This window comes from Procambarus clarkii, chromosome 7 (assembly GCF_040958095.1).
Source record: "Procambarus clarkii isolate CNS0578487 chromosome 7, FALCON_Pclarkii_2.0, whole genome shotgun sequence".
Taxonomy (NCBI): Eukaryota; Metazoa; Arthropoda; class Malacostraca; order Decapoda; family Cambaridae; genus Procambarus; species Procambarus clarkii.
In genome coordinates, this window is record NC_091156.1 from 8,752,533 (window position 1) to 8,771,074 (window position 18,542).

The 18,542-nt window shown below is 45.1% G+C and overlaps 1 protein-coding gene across 1 annotated transcript; it reads left to right on the forward strand.

The window, feature by feature from the left end:
* The first annotated feature begins 6,637 nt into the window (after positions 1 to 6,637).
* LOC138357575 (ribosome-binding protein 1-like) lies at positions 6,638 to 7,610 on the forward strand. Its single transcript, XM_069314512.1, has 2 exons — positions 6,638 to 6,649; positions 6,825 to 7,610. The coding sequence occupies exons 1-2, from the start codon at positions 6,638 to 6,640 to the stop codon at positions 7,608 to 7,610; spliced, it is 798 nt and encodes a 265-aa protein (XP_069170613.1).
* Positions 7,611 to 18,542: the final 10,932 nt, after the last annotated feature.

Here is an 18,542-nt window from a genome sequence, read left to right on the forward strand (position 1 = left end):
AAAGATACCTGGAATTGTCTTCCTCTTCTGGTGTAGATTTACTTTTTGGTCTCCTATCTCTCTTTTTTTCCCCCCATTCCCATCTTCATTATCTGACATTTATTGGGGTTGAACTCTATTAATTTATCTGGAATGCGCTACAGTCCTCGGTTTTTACATTTCTCATTAGTTTTAAATCGTCTACAAATATCGACGTTAATTAATTCATTCCCCCGAGTCGTTTATTCGTATAATTAAAATAATTTATATTTACAAGAGTAGCAGGATCATTTGTAAATACTCATTATAAACGTTTCTCCACCTCACATTCCTCACCATCATTGTCAAAGTTTTACCACCTCACAGGATCATTCGTCACTATCATTGTGAAAATTTCCCCACCTCACAGGATCATTCGTCACCATCATTGTGAAAGTTTCTCTACCTCACAGGATCATTCGTCACTATCATTGTGAAAATTTCCCCACCTCACAGGATCATTCGTCACCATCATTGTGAAAATTCACCCACCTCACAGGATCATTCATCACCATCATTGTGAAAGTTTCTCCCCCTCACAGGATCATCATCATCAACATTCACTGTAAACTGTTGAGAATTATGTACAGGAAAATAGTTCTCGTTGTTATTTCTCGCTTGAGTTCTGTGTGTCATCATCAACAAAACCGGTGTATGCATGAATAATGTATCCTTGTTTTGTATAAATGCATTTAAAAATGTGTGTATACAAAATTAGTTAATCATTCCTATTCATAATTTGGGATGAATTTTGAGCATAAACTTTGTTGCCAAAGAGTTTTAAATTGTGTCCAATGGAAATTCTCTTTCAAATGATTTCTCTCTCTCTCTCTCTCTCTCTCTCTCTCTCTCTCTCTCTCTCTCTCTCTCTCTCTCTCTCTCTCTCTCTCTCTCTCTCTCTCTCTCTCTCTCTCTCTCTCTCTCTCTCTCTCTCTCTCTCTCTCTCTCTCTCTCTCTCTCTCTCTCTCTCTCTCTCTCTCGTGTGTGTGTGTGCGCGGGTGTGCAGACTAGCTTGGTAAAGCTATCAAGCTTTACCACAAGCTTGGTAAACAATAATAGTTTAGCAGGACATTTAAACTGTATAAATATTTACATTACTGATATTAGAGCATAATCCATATCGCGGGCGTGGTGCACCGAGGCTACTTGTATAACTCACCAGACCAAGGCAGCAAGCGGGCTCCAGTATTATTACCTTGACGCTGCCAAGTTACGAAGTCAGTCTGTGAACGGAGGGTAATGTGGTGTTGATTTTACATGCGAGTGACAAGGGGGGGTATAAACAGGGTGGTGCCGTGTGTTGTTGGCACCACACGTGACCTGTCAAGTGTGTGGGGGTAGATAGGGATGAGTGTGTCAAGGGCATCAATCCCCAGATATTTCTGTATATACGTGATTCTTAAAGGATTCTATCCCCCAGTTGGTACTTTAAGGTGGCCTCCTACTCCCTACACCTGTTTACATTTGGAGTTAACTCTAGCAAGTATTAGTTACTTCAGTTCTTCAGTTTGTTCAGATCGTTTTATAGGTTTTTGCTGTCTTCCTCTATCTTAATCCTTCTCATAATTTTAGCATCATCAGCAAACAGTTACGAAAAAACGAGTCTATTCTCTCTGGAAGATCGTTTTCGCATATCAGAAACAGGATATGCCAGAGTACAGAACCCTGCTGAACTCCGCTGGTAAAATATAGACATTTTGAGGTTTCCGCCCTAAAGTAACTCGTTTTCTTCTTTTGCTTAGGTACACTCATTCCCTGGCGTACCTCTCCTGTTACTCCTGCCTGTTTCTTCAACATATGCACCAGCCTCCGATGAGGTATTGTGTCAAGGGCTGTCTGACTGTCCAAGAAAATGCAGTGTGGGGAGAGGAAAGGGGATGAAGCGAGGGTATGCACGCAGGTGACAAGAAGGGACGCAAATTAGGAAATTAAACGACAGAAAATTGCGTGAAAAGGACAAAGATGGTGTTAATCGATGAGGATCAGGTGAATTAAATCATACAACCTACTGTATATGGATTAATCTTAGGAATGTTACGCAAAATAGATAGTAGAGATAATATTAATCAAGGCATAATCAGCACAGGGTTATGAGACGGATGGGAGGGGATAGGGGGCGGAGTGATGGAGGGGCCAGCACTACCCCCACAGCCAGCACCAGCCCCACAGCCAGCACCAGCCCCACAGCCAGCACCAGCCCCACAGCCAGCACCAGCCCCACAGCCAGCACCAGCCCCACAGCCAGCACCAGTTCCACGGCCAGCACCAGCCCCACAGCCAGCACCAGCCCCACAGCCAGCACCAGCCCCACAGCCAGCACCAGTTCCACGGCCAGCACCAGCCCCACAGCCAGCACCAGCCCCACATCCAGCACCAGCCCCACAGCCAGCACCAGCCCCACAGCCAGCACCAGCCCCACAGCCAGCACCAGTTCCACGGCCAGCACCAGCCCCACAGCCAGCACCAGCCCCACATCCAGCACCAGCCCCACAGCCAGCACCAGCCCCACAGCCAGCACCAGCCCCACAGCCAGCACCAGTTCCACGGCCAGCACCAGCCCAACGGCCAACACCAGCCCCCACAGCCAGCACTCTACCTCTTCGCTGCCCCAACCATCCTCCACTCTGCTCACTTCCCCAACAATTGTACTCGTATTTAGTTTCAAGCAACTGTGTCTTGAGTGGGGCGTTTAATTAGCAGCGCCAATCATCCTGTGAGTGGACAACATGTACCTCAGCCCCTAACAGGTAACCATCTGGTTTGTTAATACCATATAACTTGTACCCAGACTCAGCTGAGTGTCCCTTAACTCTGCTGAACATATTGTCAGATAATCCTCAAGCTTATATTGTGTTGCGGATGCAAAATAGGGATAACATTTAAAGACAACCTCTATGATAACACAATTATTTTAGTAAGAAAGATTGCAGTGTTTACGAGGGTGCAAATAATTGTGAGTACCTGTATGTCTTAGTTAGGCGAAGTCTGTCAGCTGGTGTATGCAGCGATGTTTTACGATTAATTGATGATTGATGAAGATTAAGCCACTCAAGAGGCGACACGGGTATGAATAGCCCGTAAGGATGTTTTACACTAGTTAATTTATTATGAACCTCATAAGGTGAGTGGTAGCATCTGTAAACTATATAACACACACACACACACACACACACACACACACACACACACACACACACACACACACACACACACACACACACACACACACACACACACACACACACACACACATATATATATATATATATATATATATATATATATATATATATATATATATATATATATATATATATATATATATATATATCCTAAAAGTGTTCTAAAAGTTGTGTTCTAAAAAAGTTGTGTTTGTGTTGGGAAAGTGTTCTAAAGTTATATATATATATATATATATATATATAATAATACATTAGCTTTTATTTTTTATATTTTTGAGGAAGCACTTAAAAACTGTGGAGGCCAGGGGAGTCCGGGGCGCTGAGGGACGTGGGGATGTAATTGCACCACGCCATGACTGGGTAGCCAAATTAAACTGTGTGCGCTCTCATTCACTGTTTCATATCACGAGTGCAGCTCTTCACATGACATCATTATATTTTGGCTACACCGGACTAATAGTAAGAGCAAATATTACATGTTAGCTGGGATTGGAAACTGGAATAAATGATTCCAAAAATGAGATTGATATTCATGTTCAGGTTCAAATAATATTTAACGATGGAGGTTCCACAATTATTGCATAGTAATTGTAACTCGATCTGACGGTGTATTTGCGTTAGCTGCAACGATACTGGTGGCAATATTTTGGTCTACATCTACCTTAGTCAAATAGTTATGGTAAATTCTATCATCTCTTAATTCTGATGGATTTCTCAAGTTCCATATTGCAACCTTTATCAACAGGCATCTGTAAGTGGACTTTGAGTCTTCAAGTCACTGGCATATGCCTCAATTTCTTGTATATTTTCATTTTCCTTGAAGTATTTATATTTCATCATTAATGTCAAGGATGAAAAAATCAATATGAAGGCGCCTACAGGGGTAGGAACATAAAATATCTTAAACTTATTGTATAAAAAGACAATATTCTACGAGCAGCTGGAAGAAAATATAAACACACAAGTTCAAATCAGTATTACAGGGCGAGATAGACGAGTTAACATAGTAGTTTAACCTAACCTTCTCTCACCCCCCTTGCTTCCAACATGTGTTTCATACGTGTGAGAGGCTTGCACGATCTGAAAAGGGGAGGGGAGAGGTACGAAGAAAAGTACTAGGAGTAGTTCATATAATAATTATTTAATTTATATTGACAATCTAGATTGAAGCTTATTCAAGACAAAGTTGTCAAGATGACGAAGGCCTCCCCCCGTTCCTTCCCCAGGTCTTAGTGCCCGGGTTCTCCCCCACCTCCTTGTTATTACTAAACTTGTGGTGTCAGGACCTGCCGTTGGGAGTTCTGAACACATTGTTCAGAACTGCTTACACAAGTGTGTTTGATGTGTGCAGTGCTGGGAGTGTCAGGCTGCAGCGCGGTGTAGTAATGATTTGTCAGGTGGCAGCCAAATCTTTGCCTCTCTGGGAGGAGATTTTACCGTACTGGACGTTGTATAAGTAAGTCATGGCGAGCTGTGCTGAAGCATCGAATAATATATAATTAATAATAGACAAGAGGCTCGGTCCATTTTGCTAGGAATATTTAATGTTAATTGTTCGTCATTTGATCGAAATGGTCATCCGGACCAGTTGCTGAGCGAACAGCGGAGTTGATACACATTGGCCCGACCGGCCCTTGAGTGGCAGGAGCGAGGGGCGGTGATACATCATGGTCGAGGCATATAAATGAACCAGCTTGGGTCTATTAATTACCGTAAAGCTGAGCGAGATCTGCGGTAATGCTGGAGCTAATATCGTCCCCGGCAGGCCCCGGGACAATTATTCAACCAAACTGACACGAGCCCCTCGTGCCGGGGGAGGCTCGCCTATTTGTGCCTGCAAGATCGAGCATATAGCTCTTTGATCCCCGCTTCCCTACAATGTGAACATGATCCTACGATTCAGAAGAGCAGACCTGTAGAAAAAAGAGTTTTATCATAAAAGCATTATCATAAATACGGGAAAGGTGAATTCTTTTATGGTAGAATTTTATGATAAGATGGAAGCTTTCAACTGAACGTCAAAATGAACCAGAGATATACAAAAAAATACTTCCTTACTCTGAGAGTAGTCAGTAGAATGCACTGAGAATAAGTTGATTTAGAGGCAGTTGAAGAGAATTCTAATGGGTTTGCGAGTCAGCTACGGCAGGCAGGCAGTCAAATGAGAGTTGTGAGGTCATCCTGGATCATCCTCTACCCTTGAAAAACCTGACTAGCATTGCTCCCCTTCGTTTGATATGCATTTATATATTCTTAAGAAAAATCTTATCATTGTCTTGCATAAAAATTATACAAGTAAGTTATTTTATATGTTGATGAACCAGATAAAAAATATAATATTGGAATACATTGTTGGCAGGCTGTGTGCTCTACTGATGAAATTTGTAGTTCTTTAACCATTTCATACTTTCTATTTGCTTGACAAAAAACGACAAAGGATTTGATGACGTTTGAATAATATATAAATGTTGAAATATGTTAAATAGCTATGTAAAGTGTAAATCCTAAATTAAATACTTTTGTTAATTATTAATCGAGGAAATTCGATTTTTTTTTATAAAATCAGGTAAGGCATCAATTACAATTATAAGCGGAGGCGCAGCGAGGAGTCAGAGGTGACTTGACCTGGCCTGGCTTGACCTGACCCCTTATGTCTCTCTGAATTTACAATCCTGATTAATACCCTCTTTGCCTTCACTCAGAATGAACTGAAATCCATTCTTTTTCTGCTTGTCAGGATTTGTTTTCCCTTTTATGGGCCACTAATACCCCCTCACTGTATTTAGGCGATTACCCACCAAACACACACCGAAACTACGACGTTGGTGCAACGTTCGAGCAAGTTTTAACACCTCCTAACCAGTTATAACAACCAATATAGCAAGTTGTAACAACGTTCTAATACGTCATAAACACGTTAAGCCAAGATATAACAACTTTATTTCAAGTTGTAACAAGCGGAAAATAGAGACAGTTTCGGTTTGTGTTTCCAGGGTAGGCTGCTGGAGATGTATTACGTCGTCTTGGAAGACAGAAATCCCAGTGGGTGGAGAAAGGTTTACACTGGAGAAATAGCTTGACCCTCCTTCCTGACCCCTGACCCCCCCCTAGCCTCCCCATTGGCACGGCCATTATCTGTCTGGTCGTAATCTAATTGGAAATTAATCCTCTTACTGGTTTCTTCTTCGTCGTTGTTAATTATCTCTTCTCTTATTATGGTTACAGTATTTTATGGGAGAGACCCGGACAAAGCCGGGTAGCCCCATTGCATTATGTATAATGGTAATTATATTTAATAATTATATAGTATAATTATAACTATAAGCAATAATTATAAAGATTATGAATAATTTTTATAAATGATGTCCCAAAAGTCTGCAACGAATAGCTGTTATATTTTTTCTTCTTCTATTTTCAGGTAATTTAGAGTGATGACGATGTCCGGGAATGTGAGTCAAGTTAGTGCGGCAGAGCAGCAGAGAGCCTGGTGGTATGAGGTATCTGGAGCTTTGCATTTACTTCATCCACTCCCCTGGAACATATCCTCATAATGCATCCACAATTTGCCAGTACAGTTAATGTTTGGGTGTGGGACGAGTCGAGGTCAGAGTATACCTCTCGCAGTGTAGGTTAGGCTGGAAGACCCACAAGCCGGTGGAGTTGGCTCCAAGGTCCCACAAGCTGGTGGAGTTGGTTCCAAGGTCCCACAAGCCGGTGGAGTTGGTTCAACGGTTCCACGAGCCGGTGGAGTTGGCGCCACGGTCCTACAAGCCGGTGGAGTTGGCGCCACGGTCCTACAAGCCGGTGGAGTTGGCTCCACGGTCCCACAAGCCGGTGGAGTTGGCTCCACGGTCCCACAAGCCGGTGGAGTTGACTCCAAGGTCCCACAAGCCGGTGGAGTTGACTCCAAGGTCCCACAAGCCGGTGGAGTTGGCTCCACGGTCCCACAAGCCGGTGGAGTTGACTCCAAGGTCCCACAAGCCGGTGGAGTTGGCTCCACGGTCCCACAAGCCGGTGGAGTTGACTCCAAGGTCCCACAAGCCGGTGGAGTTGGCTCCACGGTCCCACAAGCCGGTGGAGTTGGCTCCACGGTCTCACAAGCCGGTGGAGTTGGCTCCACGGTCCCACAAGCCGGTGGAGTTGACTCCAAGGTCCCACAAGCCGGTGGAGTTGGCTCCACGGTCCCACAAGCCGGTGGAGTTGACTCCAAGGTCCCACAAGCCGGTGGAGTTGACTCCAAGGTCCCACGAGCCGGTGGAGTTGGCTCCACGGTCCCACAAGCCGGTGGAGTTGGCTCCACGGTCTCACAAGCCGGTGGAATTGACTCCACGGTCCAACAAGCCAGCCTCGTCCTCACCAGTTGCCTCTACGCCAGAAAAATGGTACACTAAATTGCCCGAACCAACCTAACCGATGGACCTTCGAAAAGAAAACGTGCCAGCCCGTCAATTTTTTGTGGAGAGCCGCTATGATTTATAGTACACCATATTTTGACGTTGCGGGATTTTATCGTCGAAATACAATGTGTTACTCGAGAGAACAGATTGTTACCATCCTGTCTTTTGTGGTGCCGGGTTTGTGACCCCAGAGAAGCGGGGTTTTGTGACGCTGTGTAGCTCTTCATATTGTCTGGGGAAGCTACATGAATGGCCATACATCAGTGTTAATAAAACAAAAAACTAGAGTGGACTCTGAGCCAGATCGCTGCTGAGGTCAGAGCAAGTGTGGGTAGACGAACCAAGTATCACGTGTGATGCCATGGCCAAGCTTCTTGCAGTATGAAATCTTATATATCTTATATATCAGCATATCTTGAAATATGTTCAGAGAGCTTGAGAGTGATCCCTCGGGGTCATTTTCTACCAACGAGAGGCATATGCACTAAGGGTCAGTTTAGCTAAATGTGCTCTGAAATAGGTATTATATATTTCCACTGTTTGTAACAACTTGAAACCATAATTGGACCCCAGTGCTTTTTATGAGGCAATTGAAGAACCCGGCCATATATTGCATATCTCACCATTGTTATTTGTATATTGGAGGGGGCTCGTCCGTGATTGATTGATTAATTGATGAAGATTAAGCCACTACAAGAGGTGGCACGGGCATGAGTAGCCCCGTAGGTGGTAGATGTTTAGTGTATCATTTAGACAAAAAGTATGCGAGGGATTATTTGTATTTGTATATCTAGAGACTGTGTGGATAGGGGTGAGCGGGAGAGAGTAGAATCTTGGAACCTAATTACTACTATTACAATAATTATTGTTTTGTAATTTATCGTAGTCACTTTTAAAGAATAGGTTTTAGGTCTTCGTTTCCGGTACTGTTTTGTTTAGCGATTACAGTATTTGCGGTGCTGTTTTATACCTGGCATTTATAATTTCTATTTTTTTAATTTTTAATTTTCGAAATAGTACACCCGATATGTTCGTGATTTTTCTCCTTTTGAATTCAGTTGTTATCGTAAAGGTTCCTCCAATGGCTACCTTCTCTTCCTCGTACCATCTCGCTTGTCCTTCCCTCATCCTTCCTTCCCTCCAATTTCCTCATCTTAGCCCCTCATCCCTCCTCTTGCGCTTCCCCTTCTTCCTCCTAGGGGAACTCCATCATAATTGCCCGGGCTAGAAGCAGATCAATCAGGGGAGGAAGTGGAGCAGAGGGGAGCGAGATTGACTAATTTGTGTCTCATGTTTCTGACGAAGGGATCTCCACGCGCCTCCCCCCTGAAGCTTTGACCAAGGAGTCGTGACGCCCCTTCCCTCCGCTGGGTGCGTGGCTCCTGGAGGCTCGGGCGAAGGGTCTCCAGACGTCTGGCTGATGGGTGAGGCAGCAGAAAATAGCCTTGGCTGGAACTGATTGGACTGAAAGGCACTGACGGTAGAGCACGTGGCTGAACAGTGAGCACAAACTGTTAATAATTGGTCCGAGTTGTGTTGGTGGTGGGAGAGAGGCAGTGCTGTAGTGAAGAAGGGAGGGCAGGTGTGTCAAGGTGAGGAGCACTCCTGCCCTGGTGCTCATGTTGGTGAGCATTCCAGCCCTGGTGCTCATGTTGGTGAGCACCTCACCATGAGTCCCTCACTGTGAGGGATCAGGGTTGTTGGGTGCCAGTGCTCACCAGCGGCTTCATTACAACCAAGGGGCTAGCGAACCCTTCATTAACTGTCACGTCTTAATAGTGTTCGTGTTTACTGTTGCGCGACACAACCTTGCAGACTGTCTCGCTTGTTGCAGAGTCGGCGTTCGATCCTCAATGCAATGACCCAGGTGGTTTAGCCTAGTTTTTCCACTCCGTGCTAGCATCTCTGACCTTAGTCTGATCTTCTATCTCCTTCAAGTAAGATATATCCAAATTGGTCCAGCGCTTTTCCCTGATAAATTGCCTTGCATTGCCTCCCCATGAGTCAAATCATATCAGTTACATTTTGGGAGCAAGAATATTTTTCTTAAGCTTTATATTATTTAAAGGGCTGTGGAACACTAGCTCATAAGTAATGCTACTTGCAGATTATAAGTAAAGTTTTCTTGATTCTGTAGGTTTAATTCCTAGCGTCAACACCAAGGTAAACTGAACTGTGCTGCAAATATTGACGATGAATGATATTGCCCGTCGCCTCTTTCCTCATCTTGTGTGCTCACTCCACTCATAATATATCATAACCATTACTATTAGCAGCATCAACATAATCAAAATTTATATTATATTTATACATTAAATGGTTTATGGGTGAGTTTTAATGGGTCATTAAAACCTCTCCATACTAAGCACAAGAAACAGAGGTCACGTGACGTCTGTGTTATACATTGCAATAATTGCATTCCTTGCAGATAGATGGGATGATTACGAGTCTCCAGTGATCGTAAACATTAAGAATAATACTGGGTTAAACTTCTTGTAAATTTAATGGTGTAATTAGATGTTAGACTTGACGCTGATGCGGACCCTGGCGGCTGGTCAGAGTCCTGCTGTTATGATATATTACAGTTGGCGTGGCGTCCCTCTGTTGGTGGGGCTTGATGTGGGAGGCTTAGCTTGTCTATGATGGTGAGGGTTGACGTGGGAGACTTAGTTTATCTATGAGGGTTGACGTGGGAGACTTAGTTTATCTATGAGGGTTGACGTGGGAGACTTAGTCTATCTATGAGAGTTGACGTGGGGGACTTAGTCTATCTATGAGGGTTGACGTAGGAGGCTTAGTCTATCTATGAGGGTTGACGTGCGAGACTTAGTTTATCTATGAGGGTTGACGTGGGAGACTTAGTCTATCTATGAGGGTTGACGTGGGGGACTTAGTCTATCTATGAGGGTTGACGTGGGAGACTTAGTCTATCTATGAGGGTTGACGTGGGAGACTTAGTTTATCTATGAGGGTTGACGTGGGAGACTTAGTTTATCTATGAGGGTTGACGTGGGGGGACTTAGTCTATCTATGAGGGTTGACGTGGGAGACTTAGTCTATCTATGAGGGTTGACGTGGGAGACTTAGTTTATCTATGAGGGTTGACGTGGGAGACTTAGTCTATCTATGAGAGTTGACGTGGGGGACTTAGTCTATCTATGAGGGTTGACGTGGGAGACTTAGTCTATCTATGAGGGTTGACGTGGGAGACTTAGTTTATCTATGAGGGTTGACGTGGGAGACTTAGTTTATCTATGAGGGTTGACGTGGGGGGACTTAGTCTATCTATGAGGGTTGACGTGGGAGACTTAGTCTATCTATGAGGGTTGACGTGGGAGACTTAGTCTATCTATGAGGGTTGACGTAGGAGGCTTAGTCTATCTATGAGGGTTGACGTGGGGGACTTAGTCTATCTATGAGGGTTGACGTGGGGGACTTAGTCTATCTATGAGGGTTGACGTGGGAGACTTAGTCTATCTATGAGGGTTGACGTGGGAGACTTAGCTTGTCTATGATGGTGAGGGTTGACGTGGGGCACTCAGTAAGAACACACAGGATTATTCTAGGTGAACTCACACACTAAATTACATACGTATTTGCACACACATACTTCACAAATTCTGGCACCTTAAACCACGTGAGAAACTTCTTTTAATTTAATTGTAGTTGGTAAATGGAAGCAATTAGACAAGTAGATAATTCAGATTAACTACATCCACAATTACACAAGTATATATATATATATATATATATATATATATATATATATATATATATATATATATATATAAATATATATATATATATATATATATATATATATATATATATATATATATATATATATATATATATATATATATATATATATGTGAGGTGACATGTAGGTTGGTGTCATTGCATTGGAAAGCCTTCATCCAGGAGTTGAAACTTGATACTGAAAGCACAAATAAGCTAGTTAAAATAGATGAGTACACACACACTTGTACATTATTTTCTCCTCATTACTCAGTGACATTTTGGGGGGAGGCAAGTGAGTCAATGATGAATCATAGTACAACCTGATCAATCTCTGATGAGAGGTCTAGGAGGGGGGGACCCCGTAGTCAGAGGACCTCGAGCTTGAATGATCATCTATGATTCCCTCAAGTTGTGGTTTGATACACAGACGATGAATCACAATAACGTGGCTGAAGACATGATGACCAGACCACACACACCAGAAGATGGAGAGTCGACGACGTTTCGGTCCGTCCTGGACCGTTATAAATGGTCCAGGAAACGTCGTCGTCGTCTCTTCATCTTCTGGTGTGTGTGGTCTGGTCATCATGTGGTTTGATACAGTACTCGCAAGCCGAGGTCGCTACTTTTAAAACACAAATTGGGGTAAGGTTCTTGTGGAGACAGGAAGTCCGGAGGACGTAAATTCTACTCGCTGGAGGCGCGCATAGTTGAGCTAGTGGTACAGTAAGTGCTGGTCGGCCATTACGCCAGATTTCACATTTTTTGGTAACTTTAATATTTTGTGCAGTAACACCATAACTGAACATTTTTATCGGGAAGTTTTCTCTTTACAGTTAGTTTGTCAATTGGAGTAGAGATTGTTAGGAAGGTCTACTCCAGTTGTTCCTAACATGGTGTTAACACTGTGTGTGTTCACCTCTACACATGTTGGCCCCTTTAACATAGCGGGACACGGAGGCTCCTGGCAGCGTATTTAAAAATTGTAATTGATCTTCATCATTGTGACTGTTAACTCACCTCTTCAGCCCTTACTGTAGTTATCTTGAGGTTATTTTGAGATGATTTCGGGGCTCAGCGTCCCCGCGGCCCCGGTCCTCGTCCAGGCCTCCTTTTCATTACACATCCCCAGGAAGCAGCCCGTAGCAGCTGTGTAACTCCCAGGTACCTATTTACTGCTAGGTAACAGGGGGCATCAGGGTGAAAGAAACTTGTTGCCCATTTGTCTCCGCCTCCACCGGAGATCGAACCCGGAACCTCAGGACTATTAATCCGAAGCGCTGTTCACTCAGCTGTCAAGCGCCCTGAGTTACTCAACACTTGTGACATGAACATAGCTCTTCAACACTTTGCAATATACCTCTTCACCAAGTCAAGCTGGCCAGAGCTAACGAGTATGTGGCAATGTGCCCTTGTACTAATTATCTGCAAAGTGCAACATAACTTGTGTGGATGGTGGAGTGTGGCGGCTTTGGTGTGCACACCACCGCTAAGTGCTGGTGCTATGGTCCATTAAACGCTCATCCAACCCTCCCTCACTATTCATGAGCGTCTGATTAAGCATGCAAGTCCTCCGCTCTCGATACGGCGCCCTGACCCCGATGGGGCGGAGGCTGGTGGGCCGATCCTGAGTCTTACCAGGGAGTTGGACCAACACGGGCTCCAGCACACACACACTCACACACGGCCCCCGGCACACACACACACGGCCCCCGGCACACACACACACACGGGCCCCCGGTGCACACACACACTCACACACGGCCCCCGGTGCACACACACACTCACACACGGCCCCCGGCACACACACACACACACGGCCCCCGGCACACACACACACGGCCCCCGGCACACACACACACACGGGCCCCCGGTGCACACACACACTCACACACGGCCCCCGGTGCACACACACACTCACACACGGCCCCCGGCACACACACACACACACGGCCTCTGGCACACACACACAAAACACGGCCCCCGGCACACACTCACACACGGCCCCCGGCACACATACACGGCTTCTGGCACACATACACAACGTCCAAAGCATTATCCATTCCCCGGTATCTTTACGTTGTAACAAACGTTAAAAATGTTACAGTTACGCTTCAAGCGGCCAAAACATGGCCGAGTAACGTTAAATCAACGTAGGATCATCGTTGTCAACGTTGATTCAATGTTATATTAGCGTTGTTTGCCTCCCCCGGTAAACCTATCGAGACCAATGCATAGAAAACGTAAATATTACGACATTTAAATTTCTAATAATACGATATTTAAATGTCTAGTGTCTCATTTTTAACAGATTGGTTGATTCCGTCAAGAATGCGACATAGGAGGTTGAGAGAACGGGTTGATGTCCACCTTAGCCATAAAGAGAAACAGGGGGGTAATTAGACCGCCTCCCCCTCCCCTTATGTGCACTGCAGTTAGTCCCATCACATGCTAGTAATTGTATAATTATCGCCTGACCTTGTGCTGTAATTGTTAGCCAGGACAGTTGTACGTAATAATTAGCATAGTCTTCCTTGTCATGATAACTATGACATTGTACATTCGCACTCTTGAACTCTACTCGTTGTCATTTCTAACTTTGTCTTATGAAACGGAACTCTTACAAAATGTTCATATGATATGTTCAGTATTTCTAATTCACTGTTCTCATCAGGCCGTGAATGTCTGCGCCGGAGCCCCCGGGATGTGGGGCTCCGGCGCAGACTTGTATTTATAGTGTCATGGTTTACAGTTGTATATCTTCGTATACGCAAACTGAATTTATTCGAATTCATTTGAAATCCCGTCCACGTGGCGACGTCACGGCACGCCACTGATTTATCTCCAATTAAGTGGTGAGAGGTCAATATTGAGGTGAGGCTGGGACCGGGATGGAAAGAGGGGGCAAATAATTGTCGTTTGAGATGGCAAGATCCTGCCCGCCTTGGGCGTGACGTGAAGGGATTAATGGGGGATTACCGGGATTATGATCACACTGGTGCCTCCCCGACCCCATTCTTCTCCCCCCTGGCATTTCCCTGAGGGCTTCCTTGAGGGCTTCCCCGAGGGCTTCCCTGAGGGCTCCCCTAAGATACCCACTTTGATGGGATTTCTCAACTGGCGACGAAAGCTGATGCTGCCAGGCCAGATAAACAAAGCGTGATGGTTGTAGCTGCTGACCAGTTAGCAACGGGGGAATGAGGCTGTGGGGGCTGTATAGTGACTGCTGGGGGCCAGACACAGTGGCTGGTGATGTGGGGGCCAGACTCAGTGGCTGGTGATGTGGGGGTCCAGGCACAGTGGCTGGTGATGTGGGGGGCCAGACACAGTGGCTGGTGATGTGGGGGTCCAGGCACAGTGCCTGGTGATGTGCGGGTCCAGGCACAGTGGCTGGTGCTGTGGGGGGCCAGGCACAGTGGCTGGTGATGTGGGGGCCAGGCACAGTGGCTGGTGATGTGGGGGTCCAGGCACAGTGGCTGGTGATGTGGGGGTCCAGGCACAGTGGCTGGTGCTGTGGGGGTCCAGGCACAGTGGCTGGTGATGTGGGGGCCAGGCACAGTGGCTGGTGCTGTGGGGGTCCAGGCACAGTGGCTGGTGATGTGGGGGGCCAGACACAGTGGCTGGTGATGTGGGGGGCCAGACACAGTGGCTGGTGATGTGGGGGTCCAGGCACAGTGGCTGGTGCTGTGGGGGTCCAGGCACAGTGGCTGGTGCTGTGGGGGTCCAGGCACAGTGGCTGGTGATGTGGGGGTCCAGGCACAGTGGCTGGTGCTGTGGGGGTCCAGGCACAGTGGCTGGTGATGTGGGGGTCCAGGCACAGTGGCTGGTGATGTGGGGGTCCAGGCACAGTGGCTGGTGATGTGGGGGCCAGGCACAGTGGCTGGTGCTGTGGGGGTCCAGACACAGTGGCTGGTGATGTGGGGGTCCAGGCACAGTGGCTGGTGATGTGGGGGTCCAGGCACAGTGGCTGGTGCTGTGGGGGTCCAGGCACAGTGGCTGGTGCTGTGGGGGTCCAGGCACAGTGGCTGGTGCTGTGGGGGTCCAGGCACAGTGGGAGATACAAACAGTTCCATCAGCGTAATATTTACCTTTGAATAATCTGTTCGAAATACATAAACATTCCTGTATTCTGAATGCTATTTAAACCGCGATTCTATTTACCGAGTTTAGCCATGCTAATTATTTTGAAGTAGCTTGTTTGTGTGTTTAATGTTACTGTAATACGTGATGGTAATTGGTGATATTGTAAGACTATAATTAAAATAGCATGTTAAATTGGGATTAAATTGGATGTTAAATTTTGCAAGAATTCTAGCGCATAATTATTTTTTATTCAGAATTTTGTGTACAGATTCAGCAGTTTAGGCTGTATAGGATAAGAACACAACTTTAAACTCACATGATGAGACTCGCGTTTTGCTTATATACAATATATGAAGTCACTGTGAAAATCTGACCAAAAATGACACTTGTGCACAAGAGGTAACTGTTGCAGTAGTGGAAGTAGCAACAGCAGCGAGATCACCTGCAGCAGTAGTAGCCGCAACAGTATTGATATTAAAGGTGTAGTAAGAACGGTAAAAATAGTAGTAGATTCTGCGGAATAATTAATAAACTATACTGTTGACCAGACCACACACTAGAAAGTGAAGTGACGACGACGCTTCGGTCCGTCCTGGACCATTCTCAAGTCGATTGATTGATAAAGATTATGCCACACAAAAGGTGGCACAGGCATGAATATCCCGTAAGTGGTGGCCCTTTTAAGCCATTACCAGTATCAAGAGCTGATACTGGAGATCTCTGGAGGTGCGACTGCACCCTGCGTGACGGGAGATGTCTCCCGTGATTCTCAAGTCGATGAATACTTGTGTGTAAAGTATACTTGTGTGCAAGCTTATAAATACATCAACCTATCTGTCGGTAATAGTGTATGATATGCAGGCGATGAGTCACAATAACGTGGCTGAAGTATGTTGACCAGACCACACACTAGAAGTTGAAGGGACGACGACGTTTCGGTCCGTCCTGGACCATTCTCAAGTGACTTGAGAATGGTCCAGGACGGACCGAAACGTCGTCGTCCCTTCAACTTCTAGTGTGTGGTCTGGTCAACAGTATATGATAGCAATAGTACTCTGACTTATGCGTGGAGAAACACTTTATGCACCAACTGTTTCTGTACAATCACCAACCCAATTCTCGGATTACATCTACATTTCACATTATACACCCAGGTTAACATCCTCTTGAACACTTTATACACCCAGATTAACATCCTCTTGAACACATTATACACCCAGATTAACATCCTCTTGAACACATTATACACCCAGATTAACATCCTCTTGAACACATTATACACCCAGATTAACATCCTCTTGAACACATTATACACCCAGATTAACATCCTCTTGAACACATTATACACCCAGATTAACATCCTCTTGAACACTTTATACACCCAGATTAACATCCTCTTGAACACATTATACACCCAGATTAACATCCTCTTGAACACAATATACACCCAACAGTGCATCGACCTCCACAATATTTAGATTTAATAGCAAAAGCCGAAACGACAGTGTTATTGCTCTTGGACTGACAAGTTTATATGTTTATATAGAGTATATATATATATATATATATATATATATATATATATATATATATATATATATATATATATATATATATATATATATATATATATATATATACTCTAATCTTCAGTTGGTTTACCTTAGAACATGGTGGATGTTCCTGGGGGAGATGTGAGGGGAGGGGGTCCCTGATCGGGTAATAACTGGAAAATGAGCTAATACCTTTAATATATTGAATGACTCCCTCGAGACAAAATGAAATTCTCAAATGAGACTGTAATTGCTTGCTAGATTGAGGTGAAAATTTAGATGTTAATATGGAGTTAAAATATGGTGTGTTATTGAGGTTAAATTTGTTTTTAATGATCACCATTTTCAAGACAAAAAGAAGTGCGCAATATACAGCTGACTAAAGACCGTTGAAAATCATGCGTTACATCGACGTTGATCACATACTATATTAAGGTGGAATACGTCACGATATAGTGTAGTCGGTGACGTAATCAGACGCACCCCTCGTCGACCAGTCCTTGGACGTCTCCACATTAATTACACGCAGATTTTCCATCGCTGACACGCCGCCAGATCTCTCCTGCCGAGGCATGGTAAGGTGGGGTTGGGTCCGCGACTTCGTCTAGCAAAGTTGGCATATCGCGTCGAGTCGTGGACTCGCCGGAGGATGCGGCGTAAGAGGCGATAACGAAGTTTGACAGGCGACAATCATCTTAATTGCCAATCAGAGTGGGCATCCAGCGGGGTAGGCGACGCGGGCCTCACTGAAGCGTCCTCATTACTCATTATAGTTTTTAACTTTGGAGACGTGGAGAGCCGGCGAGGGGGGGCGGAGCTGATTAGGCAACCCGCCCTCTCAACTAATAGGTTGCATTTTGTACGTTATGGTAACCAACGTTACAATTGCAAAGGCTCTCAGATATCTCTATGCAGCGTGTCTACGGGTTAGGTGGGGTGCTTGGGTTCGTTAGTTTCTAGTAAGGTGAGGTGGTTAGATTTTTTACCGAGTGACAAATCAAGAAAACACGCTGGATTAGGAGAGTGGAATGATTGATGAAGATTAAGTCACCCAAGTGGTGGCACGGGCATGAATAGCCCGTAAAGGAGGTTGAGGAAGGTACACTACTGAAGATGAGTAAATAAATGAGGGGGTGAGAGGGGAGGAATGCTGTTGTTGTTGTTGTTCAAGATTCAGCTACTGGGAACAAAAAGTTCCAAGCAGCACGGGCTATGGCGAGCCCGTAACTTACCTGGCACAGGAGCGGGGCAAGTAGCACGGGCTATGGTTAGTCTATATGTGGGGAAGGAGTGCATGGAAGGCCAGATACGTAGTCTCCAGGGAGTGAGGGGGAGAGCGCCAGTGTGTCAGTCTAAAGTATACAATTAGTGTGAGCTTGGTGGATGTGTGTGGACACTGGCACACTCTCCACACTGACCGGAGCATCACCTGGGCGTCTGTTCCCGTCTCTTCTTTGAAATCGTATTTATGTTTAACTAGTTCTTTTTATCATTCCTATTCCTTATCTTCGTTGCTGGAAAATTCCTCATTTTCAACATGTTCTCACCAGCACCTTATGTAACATACA